At 35.4% G+C, this 11,233-nt stretch overlaps 1 protein-coding gene, 1 non-coding gene and 1 pseudogene across 3 annotated transcripts; 2 read left to right on the plus strand and 1 right to left on the minus strand.

Annotated features, from left to right (window-relative positions):
• Positions 1-2,172: 2,172 nt before the first annotated feature.
• On the minus strand, positions 2,173-2,260 carry MIR398B (microRNA MIR398b). The gene has a single exon (NR_127847.1). It is a non-coding gene; the product is annotated as a microRNA MIR398b (primary transcript).
• Positions 2,261-2,560: 300 nt separating this feature from the next.
• Positions 2,561-4,237, plus strand: LOC100853566 (splicing factor 3B subunit 6-like protein; annotated as a pseudogene). Its single transcript, XR_139785.4, has 2 exons — positions 2,561-2,625; positions 2,707-4,237. The product of XR_139785.4 is annotated as a splicing factor 3B subunit 6-like protein (transcript).
• Positions 4,238-8,614: 4,377 nt separating this feature from the next.
• Positions 8,615-9,970, plus strand: LOC100852747 (receptor-like protein EIX1). The gene has a single exon (XM_010653366.2). It carries the CDS (start codon positions 8,615-8,617, stop codon positions 9,968-9,970), a length of 1,356 nt encoding a protein of 451 aa, XP_010651668.2.
• The last annotated feature ends 1,263 nt before the right edge of the window (positions 9,971-11,233 follow it).

The following is an 11,233-nucleotide window of genomic DNA, read 5'->3' on the forward strand; positions in this document are numbered from 1 at the left end:
TTCTTTGTACCCTCTAATTTCTCCACTTCTTTGAACTTTTTAAAAATTCTCGAGACTTCATATGTCTGTTATATTGTTTAAATAGGTTCATTACACTTAGGAAGTGGTAAAATGATTTCCGAAAAAAATCAAAATCCAAAAATACATTAGTAAGGGTACGAAGAATGTGAGGAATCCTCACATTTTTCGTACCCTCCCATTTCTCCACTTTTTTGAACTTTTTAAAAATTTTGGGAACTTCATATTGCTTGGATACTGTTTAAATAGGTTCATTACACTTACGAGATGGTTAAATGATTTCCAAAAAAATAAAAATCCAAAAATACTAAAAAATTAGGAAGGGTACGAAGAATGTGAGGAATCCTCACATTTTTCGTACCTTCCCATTTCTCCACTTCTTTGAACTTAAAAATTTTTTTTGGGACTTCATATGCCTTGGATAATGTTTAAATAGGTTCATTACACTTAGGAGGTGGTAAAATGATTTTTGAAAAAAATCAAAATCCAAAAATACTAAAAATTAGTAAGGGTATGAAGAATGTGAGGAATTTCCTTCCCATTCTCCACTTCTTTGAACTTTTAAAAAATTTTGGGGACTTCATATGACTTGGATACTATTTAAATATGTTCATTACACTTAGGATGTGGTCAAATGATTTTTGGAAAAATCAAAATCCCAAAATACTAAAAAATTAGCAAGAGTATGAAGAATGTGAGGAATCTTCACATTCTTCATACCCTTCCCATTATCCACTTATTTGATGTTTTAAAAATTTTTTGGGGCATCATATGACTTGAATATTGTTTAAATGAGTTCATTACACTTAAGGGGTGTTCAAATAATTCCTAAAAAAATCAAACTCCAAAAATACTTAAAAATTAGAAAGGGTATGAACAATGTGAGGAATCCTCACATTCTTCGTACTCTCCTAATTCTCCATTTCATTGATGTTTGAAAATTTTTTTGGGACATTGTATGGCTTAGATATTGTTTAAATGAATTCATTACACTTAAGGGGTGTTCAAATGATACCCGGAAAAATCAAAATCCAAAAATACTAAAAAATTAACATAGGTACGAAGAATGTGAAGAATCCTCACATTCTTTGTACCTTCTCCATTCTCCACTTATATGATGTGTTAAAAAGGTTTAGGGACTTTGTATGACTTAGATATTGTTTAAATTTGTTCATTACACTTAGTGGGTGTTTAAATGATGTTCGAAAAAATCAAAATATAAAAATACTAACAAATTAGTAAGGATACGAAGAATGTTAGGAATCTCACATTCTTCGTGCCCTTTCTACTCTCCACTTCTTTGATTTTTTTTTAAAATTGGGATTTAATATGATGTAGATATTGTTTAGATAAGTTCAGTACATTTTGAGGGTGTTAAATGGATTCTTGAAAAATTCATAATGGAAATTTACAAAAAAAAATCAACGACGGGTTTAGATTTCCTACTAATTATACATTTTTCGTAATTTCAATATTTCAACCAATTTTTTTTTTTGTAATTCAATTTAAACGCTAAAAAATAATTTAGTCATATATTTCTCAATTAATAATTAGTACACAATTAATTAATTTTCAATTAATATATATTTTTAAAATTTTATTTATATTTTTCCTATTTTTTTCACTTCATAAACCAATTATATTGCTTTTCACACTTCAAATATTCATCCAATTGTCAACAAATTATTTGATGTTAAAATAAATTAAATTTACTTTTCCTTAATTTATAAATTATATCACCAAATTATTTTGAATTTTTTTTTGTTTATTTTAAATTTAATTTTTATCTTAGGTTTAATCACTTTATATTACAAAAATAAATAAACTGTAATTTCTTTTTCCAAAATTTTCTTTATTTTTTTGTTTCATAAAAAAAATTTCCAAAACAAAATAATTACATTAAACATGATTTTATAATTGGTCATTGTAATATAATTTATTTTGCATGCCATGTGTCTTACTCTTATTAGCCTAAAAAAGTGGATATGGTACCGAAAAGTGATTTTCGGTACCCTAGCATAACCCTTTATCCTTTGCCTAAAGGGTTTAAAACTTGTAATATGATAAATAAATAAATAAACAGACAAATAAATACCTCTTTGTCTCTGATTAAAACGGCGTCGTTCGGGCCCAAGATTCAATCCAGCGGTGGAGGGGAGTCCAGCAGGGGCGACCTGAGAACACATGAGAGCAAAGATGGGTGGTGCGGGCATGTGATTCTCAGGTCACACCTGTAGGACACCTCCACAGCATAGCAGAGCTTCGTCATCCAGCTTCTCCCTCAGAACTAGAGGTGGTGATCTGGTGTTATATAAAGCAACTTAATAGAGTACAACTGGGTCAAGTGTACTGCATATATATCACAATTTTCAAATGCAGTACGTACTCTATAGAAGCACATGATCTGAGTTTTGGAGATCAAGTAGTACATATTTTTGTACTCCTGAATTAATTGTACTACATTTTTAGACACGTGGACTAATCTTCGAGGTTGTTCAAACTTGAGACGATGTTCACGCTTATGGTCGTCACATTGAAATCAACTTTATCATTGAATTATGTTTTAAGAAAATTACAATTTTACCCAAGGAATAAGGAATATTAAAGGTATTTTTTTATACACCCATTTTATAGCATATTAAAGGAATTTAAATAATCATATTATATGTATTTAATATTTAATCATAGTATTTAGGGCGGGAAAAATTTCTCCAAGGGCGAAACCCAAACCCAAATCGGAAACCACCTGCTAACCGCCGGGAAGCACCGCCATGGCGACCATCTCCCTCCGAAAAGGCAACACGAGGCTGCCGCCGGAGGTGAACCGGGTCCTCTAAGTCCGCAACCTGCCAATCAACATCTCCAGCGAGGAGATGTACGACATCTTCGGCAAGTACGGTGCCATCCGCCAGATCCAAATCGGCACCAACAAGGACACGCGCGGCACCGCCTTCGTTGTCTACGAGGACATCTACGATGCCAAGACCGCCGTCGACGACCTCTCCGGCTTCAACGTCGCCAATCGGTACCTCATTGTTCTCTACCATCAGCAGGCCAAGATGAGCAAGAAGTTCGATCAGAAGAAGAAGGAGGACAAGCTCGCTAAGATGCAGGAGAAGTACGGCGTCTCTCTCAACAAAGATAAGTAGTTTGTGAGGATTCTGAATTTCATGGAGCTTTGGATTTGTTCACAATTGGAACTTGTATGCTGAATTGTCAATTAAAGCCCTTATGCTTGTGGATGGGGGTGGATTTATGGATTCGATTACTTGTAAACTGTTAATTTATGACCTATTGTTGTTGTTTTATTGGTACAGGATTCTCTAAAGGAAACTTTTAATCAGCAACCTTTCTTTTATACGAGTTTCATGCATTGACAAAAGGTGGTAAAATGGAATGTTTCAGGTTTTCACATGAATGGATGTTTGCAGGTATGGGTTTAAGATGTATTTGGTTTTGGGCTTTCTTCTTCTGACTTTTTGTATTAAGGAAGGATTTTTCAGGGTCTTTACCTTTTAAGTCCTAATTTTAGATCAGGATGGTGATCCCTTTTCAAGTGTAAGGGATATATGGAATCTTGGTTTGGTTTGCAAATCTTATGCATTTCTGTCTCTAGAGATAATTTATCAGGATAGATGGTGCTGTTTATTTGGGATTTTTTTGACATGAGAACCAATTTCTCCTTTTTTATTTATGTTTTTCATGCTTTTTCTGTTTATTGTTTTGGTGAAGGTTGTATTATTCTGGAAATTTTGGTTTTTATTGTTGCTTTATTGTACTGATTCCTCTCCATGGCTTTCATCTTTTAAAGAATTCAATTCAGTATCAAGTGTTGGATCCTCAATCCAAAGGTAAGCTTCCTTGCTTGGGAAGCTTCATGGGGGAAAGTTCTAACATTGGACCAAATTCAAAAGAGGGGTTGAGCTTCAGCAAATAGATGTTATTTTTGCCAAGCATATGAGGAGTCCATTGATCATCTTCTTTTCCATTGCGAAAAGACAAGGGATGTGTGGACGCTGTGCTTTACTTTGTTTAGAGTGTTTTGGGTGTTTTTGGGAAGCAGACCCTTTATACTTGTTTTGAACAGTTTGGAAGGCAAGGAATAGAAATGCCTTTAAAGATGGTGTGCTGTACAGCCAAAGGCTGAAAGCTTCTTTTGTATATTTATTGTGGTGGGAGACTAAATTGTTTATAAAAGATGATGGTCCTTCGACGTTAATAGATTTCATTGATGGGTGGGTTCCCAATGTGGGAGGGGTTGTTTTTTTGTATATTTTATTAAACAATTTTTTGTTTCAATAGTATGGGGGTGAGTGTCTCTTTCCTGTACATCTTGGGCCGCTATCCACTTCGTAATACAATACTGTTATTTATCAAATAAAAAAAAAAAAAATCTCAAAGATGATGAGGCCCAAACCTAAATTAGATAGGTTTGGTGAAGGCTAGCCAGACAAGCCCTTAGTTTGGCTCAGGTGCCATCAAACCACTTTTACATCTTGGCTTGGATTGTGCTAATTAACAATTCCTCCAAAGTACATGGAGGATTTGATGTAGATGGGAGCAAACATTTACAATATCAAGACCAACTTTTGGGACCTCTTCGCATCATGAATTGAGAAATATTATGCTGCAGCTAATGCTAAGCAATTTTCTTTTTAGTTCTTTGGTTCGTGAAACCATACCATTTAATCATATCAAATTATTCTGCAGAAAAGTAGTTTGACCTATTCTCATCTGTATTTACTCCTAATTGAATCAGTCAAAGTTTGCCCTAATAAATTCCTCAAACTCACTTCCCTAAGATGGTTAGACTTTTCTTATTCCTTGAAGTTATCAGATGTGATATCTGTTCAGTATAACTTGACATCATCGACGTTGACAGTTGGTTCCCTATCTGGTTACATATATTTTGACAATGTTTCTTCCTCAATTTAGAGTGATTGCCGGGGCTTCACAATCTCTGGCAAAAAAGATTGAGTGGTGCTAATCTTTCCAAGGCTTTGCTGTTGTCCAAACGGTCTGAACTGATATCAACTCTTTCAGATCTCTAGTTGTATCGCCTATCCAATTGTGGAGTTTATGGCATAGTTCAATAAACCAGTCAGCATCATCTCTATTCCATGAAAATGGATTTTAACTCTCCTACATCATCCATCCCAAATGAGCTGTGAAATCTCACTGCTCTTTCTGTTTTTGATCTCTCTAGTGCTAATCTGCATGGATCAATTTTTACCTTTCTCAATTGCAAAAACTCTATGTAAGTAAAATTTGAATATTAACATTAATCAAGGTTCAATGCTTGCTGTCCCTTTGATCCATCTGGAAAGACTTGATATTCAATCTACTCAAGTTATTGGATCAATCCTATCTTCATTAGCCAAAGCCACTTCATAGGTTCAATTGACTGCAATTCATTGTGGAATTCATGAGTCTTTGCCTTCTTCTATAACAAACTTTTCAAGGCTAGAAATGTTGCATCTTCATTACCCTTTGGCAGTCTTTGTTCAACTTAAAAAGCCTTTGAGTTCTATCTTGAATGAAAATTTTCTGGCTGGTCTCATTCCAGATACAATTTGCAAATTTTGCTCTCTTCAATATCTTCTTTTGGCTATCAATTCTCTCATGGGAAGATTATCTGATTTCATCAGCCAGATTCTGAACCTTTAAACCTTGTTGTTAGTGGCAATAATTTGAATGGAGCCCTTCCTCTCTTAACGTGATTGTGGCACAACTCCTAGCACTGAGTATTCATTGGCTTAGGGATAAGTGTTTGAGAATAGATCAATTCTCTTTTCCCCCTGGTTTCTGGTCCCAAGCCTTTGGAGCTAAGTTTTAAAAAAAAGGTTTACACATCAAAAAAATAAACTGCTGTAACAGAATGGATCTCTCATGCAACCTGCTGAAATATTCAACCCAAAATAGGCCTTCAAGGGGAGCTCGTTATGCTCAACATTACACATAATAGTCTCTCTGGTATGATCCGGAGTAGCATTTGGCAGCATGAATAGCTTGGAGTCACTGGACCTCAGATTCAACAATTTGAGTGCAGAGATCCTGATATCACTGACTTTGTTAGATTATCTGTCTTCTTTATATTTGTCTTACAACAATTTTAGTGGGAAATTCCAGCAGGGATACACTTCAGAACATTGCAGATAGACGAGCTCATATTGGGAACAGATTCAGATGTGGTGCTCCTAATGTGACAATTTGGAACAGCAAAGGAACCATTGACGTTGAGGATGGTAGGCAGAAATTCTTCCATGGGATTGTGTTTCTTGGGCTATGCAATAGGATTTTGGGGACATTTTAGGTCCTTTCTTTGATAAATTGCATTGAGAATCATCAAATGCTTGACAACATGCTGGCTCGAGTGTCATGGTAACTAGTTTTGATGTAATGTAACACGAGGTTCCCTTTTTTTTGGGTTTGGTTTTGCTTTGTTTTTAGATGGGTCTGTCCTGAGGCAGTCTGAACTCTGAACATACTTTCACCTCCATTGAAATTATCATGCGCATTAGTAGTATGGATTATGAAAAATAAAAGGAAAAGGATGTTTTCTTATCCTCTTCTTCTTAATGCGATATAAGCTATGTGGATGCTCTGCACATTCCTTACATGAAGAATAATGTCGCTATTTTCTTAATTCTCGATTTAACCCCAATTAAGTGGAAACTTAGGTCTCCAACTTTGTTTTGAATATTTAATCCATCCACCAAAACCTCAAAACGGTTGTTGATGTGTAAATGTGTGTTTGTACACATCCTATTTTGGTGAAAGACTTAGTGGGTGTGTGGTAAATCAACTTAAGAACTTAAAATGATTTAATAACTTAATTTAAGTCATTAAGTAAATTAAGTATATTTGATAAAATAACTTAATGGTGTGACTTAAAGTAAAAAATAATTTTAAGTAATAAGTAAAAATAATTAACTTATTCTTAAGTTTACATCTTTATTTTACATTTTTACTTCATTTTATTCTATTTATCTCAATGATTGCTTTTACTACTCCATTACCTTCATTATTACTTGATCTCTTTTGTCATAGCAATAATTTATTATGATAAATATGTTAATTTGATGATTTAGAATAAATTTTAAGTTAATTTTATCAAACAACTTTAATATTTAAATTAAGAATTAAGTAATAAATTTTAAATTACTAATTTAAGTATAATTTGATTTAAAGTCGATCTAATTTATTAAGTAATAAGTATTAAGTTTTATTATATACTCCCCTAATAGATGGGTGCATGGAAGCTAGTTGAAGAGGACCTTTTGAGAGCAATTGACAAATAAACTCATTTTCATATTCAAGCTTTCAAAAGAGTTTTGTTTTTTAAGAACGGTTTTCAAATGATCATCTCCTTCTTCATTTGTTTATTTGAAAATTTGAAAATGGAGAATACTTGGAGATGTTTGAATTGGTGAGTGTCAATGTAAGTGAAAGAGGGGACACCTATACGCATTTAAAATCCACCAACTATTTTTAAACCAGGGCTCATGATGTGCTCCCAATGAAGACTAGGGCAAACCTTTGTTGAATTTTTGGTTTCTCCTAAACGAGTTAGAAAGCGGTATTATTTACACCTTCTAGACAACCAATTTTCGAAATCTATTCACATTATGAATTGAGAATCATTTTATTGCAAGCCCAACCAAGTAATTTCCTTGTTTAAGTTCTTTATGCATATAAAGAAGTTTGTTAAGAAATTATGATATTCTACTTCAAATAAGGGAAGAAATTCTTAATACTATATATACAATGAACTCCTAATAGATACATCTAAAGTTGTAAGCATCATTAGATTCAAAGTAGATAATATTTACATAAAAGAGAACGAATCCTTTTCAAATAAGTGTCAAAACCAATTATTGATCCGAAGTGTGATTCTGTATCTTCGGCTTTAAAAGGGGCATTTCTTTGTCTAGTCACACAACTCTATCCATTCGACTTTGTAAGGAAAATTTGTTTGTCTGGTCCTACAGCCTAATCCTGTAAAATGTATTTATATGTTTAGTATCATAATGAGGGTGATTGTAATATCTCACATTGGACATAGGGAAAGAAGTCCTTCAAATGTTGTTACAAATTGTATTAGAGTTAATCCTCATCCCTACAATCCCATAGAATACAATGAGAATATTGTGTCTGCAATCATCAATCATTTCTTGCATTAACATCCATTGAAAAGGCTTGTTTTGAATTGTTCCAACTGAACAATTCAAAATTCTATGGAACAATTCAATACAAACCTGTAAAATAAGAAAGAAAATCTGACCCTTACCTCATCATAAACCTTTAAAATAAGGTAAAATAAGAGCGAAAATCTGAGTGTTACCTCAGCTACGGTATATAAACCTGTAAAATAATGGATACATCAGCCATTGCATAGGATGACAACCTTGATATGAAAATTTCAAAGCAGAGATTAATCCATGCCATTTCCTTGCTTGATGCCCGCTCAACAGTTACAATCAATAATATTGGACATATTGTCACGTCATAGTGAGGAAAACTCACTCACAAGCAACATCTTCCTCCTTGTATATAAGTAGTACATGCCTTAATTGGCCATACCAGAGAGCTAACCATGAAACTACAACACGATTTTGCTTCCTTTATCTTCCTCCTCCTATCCATTCTGTGTGTTACTGATGGTTGCCATGAGGGAAGGGCAGCTCTGTTGAACTTTAAATCCTCTCTTGCAGACCATTCAAATCGCTGGTCTTCATGGCAAGGGCAAAACTGCTGCAGCCGGTTTGGCATTCGGTGTTCAGACTTACTGCATGCTATAGCTGTCAACCTCCGGAATCCCAATCCAGACAGCTTCATACTCAACATCAACTCACAACTTGTTTCCACTTCAGACTCCAAGACTAGTACTGCTGTTCAGGGTACTATTTCTCCATCTCTCTTCAGCCTTCATCATCTCCGCTACCTTGACCTCAGTTTTAAAGATTTCATGTTTTCAAAGTTGCCTACTGGATTCTCAAATCTCACAAGGCTCACTTACCTCAGCCTTGAAAATGCTATGTTTAGTGACTCCATTACAACCCAGTTTGCAAACCTCACTTCTCTGAGATGGCTGGACCTTTCTTGTTCCTTGAAGATAGTTGATGAGTCATCTATTTCATATAATTTGACATCTTCATTAAGGGTGACGGGTGGTTTGCTTTCTAGTTACATCTATTTTGGCCATATTTCTTCCTCGAATTTAGATTGGTTGTGGGGGCTTCGCAATCTCAGGGAACTAAGATTGAGTGGTGTTGATCCATCCAAGGCATCCCAATCATCCAAATGGGCTGAGCCATTATCTATTCTTTCAGACCTCAGGTTGCTTCACCTCTCCAATTGTGGAGTTTTTGGCATGGTTCCAGTAAACCAGTCTCAACTTCATCTCCATTCTCCGAGAATGGATTTCAACTCTCTTGCCTCTGCCATCCCAAAAGAGCTAGCAAATCTAACTGCCCTTTCCGTCCTTGATCTTTCTAGTGCTAATCTACATGGTTCAATCCCTTTCCTTCCTCAATTGCAAGAACTTTATGTGGGTAACAACCTAGATATCGCCATTAACCTAAGTTCAATGTTTGCAGTCCCTTGGACCCATTTAGAAAGACTTGATATTCAGTCTACTCAAGTTATTGGATCTATCCCAGCTTCATTCACCAACACCACTTCATTGGTTCAATTCACTGCTCGTAACTGTGGAATTCAGGGGTCTGTTCTTTCTTCCATGGCAAACCTTTCAGAGTTGGAAATATTACAGCTTGATTTCAACTACATAACAGGTCATCTTTCACAGTTATTCCAGAATTTGAACAGCCTTCAACTTGTGTCTTTAATGGAAAATTCTCTTGATGGTCCAATCCCAGATTCAATTTGCAAGATCTCCTCACTTTCAATGTCTTCTTTTGGCTTTCAATTCTCTCACAGGAAGATTAGCTGATTTCATCAGCCAGCTTACAAACTTCATTCAAATGTTCGTTAGTGGCAACAATTTGAATGGAACCATTCCTTCCTTGATGTCTTTGTTCCATAATTCCACACCAGAATTCATTGGTTTAGGAAGTAGTGGACTAACTTTGAAAGTAGACCAATCCCCTTTTCTACCCATCTTCCATCCCCAATTCTTGGAGCTAAGTTCATGTGACATAGGAGGAGGTATCCCAGACTTTCTGTCAAATCTGACCCAACTTGCATTCTTGAGTTTGGCAAACAACAGTCTATCAGGAACAATCCCATCTTGGCTGTTCAATCTCCCCAAGCTTAATTATTTAGATCTGGCATGGGACATTAAATTTAGCCAGTCATCAAGGGCATATTCCTCTGGAGTTTAGAGACATACAGAACATCAATTTATCTGGGAACAATTTTACAGGCCATATACCAGCACAGATTCAAGGACTTGGAAATATTAGATATTTGTCACTGTCGGACAACTAACTCTTTGGTAAGATCCCGCTCCCTTTCTGTGGCGAAGATAATGTTCTATTCCTCCTTGATCTTTCTAATAACATGCTGGTGGGAAGAATCCCTATCAGTGTAGGAAATTGTACATCTCTTGTTGTCCTCAACCCTGGAGGGAACAACCTCGGTGGAAACATTCCAAATGTACTCAAGGCTGCAAAAGATCTTACCTATCTAGAATTAAGTGACAATCACTTTGATGGCCCTTTCCCAAGTTTCATTCAGAAACTTAAGAAGTTAGAGGTTCTGATGTTGGCGAATAACAGATTAGAAGGAAAGATTCCCAGATTCATTGGAGACCTCAAAAACCTCCATATTCTTGTGTTAAGATCAAACTCCTTCAATGACTCAATCCCAGCAGAGATTAACAAGCTAGAAAAACTGCAATTTCTGGACTTCTCAAACAATAAACTTTTTGGTCCCCTCCCAGAGAAACTAGATGGTTTAAAGTTGCTGAGGGAACGAGAAGATGGAGATATTCTTGGTTATATCATCTCAGCAATGTGTTTTGGGGTGGAATTGAACATGGTGGGCAAGGGATTGTTGCTTCAATATGATGTGGTTCGGATGAACCATAATGGAATAGATTTCTCATGCAACAAACTCACAGGCAATATTCCATTGGAGATCGGCCTTTTGGAGGTACTTTTTATGCTCAACATCTCACATAATAGTCTCTCTGGTATGATCCCAGATAGCATTGGCAGCATGAAAGGCTTGGAGTCACTGGACCTTAGCTTCA

The sequence above is a fragment of the Vitis vinifera genome, chromosome 6 (assembly GCF_030704535.1).
Source record: "Vitis vinifera cultivar Pinot Noir 40024 chromosome 6, ASM3070453v1".
Lineage (NCBI taxonomy): Eukaryota > Viridiplantae > Streptophyta > Magnoliopsida > Vitales > Vitaceae > Vitis > Vitis vinifera.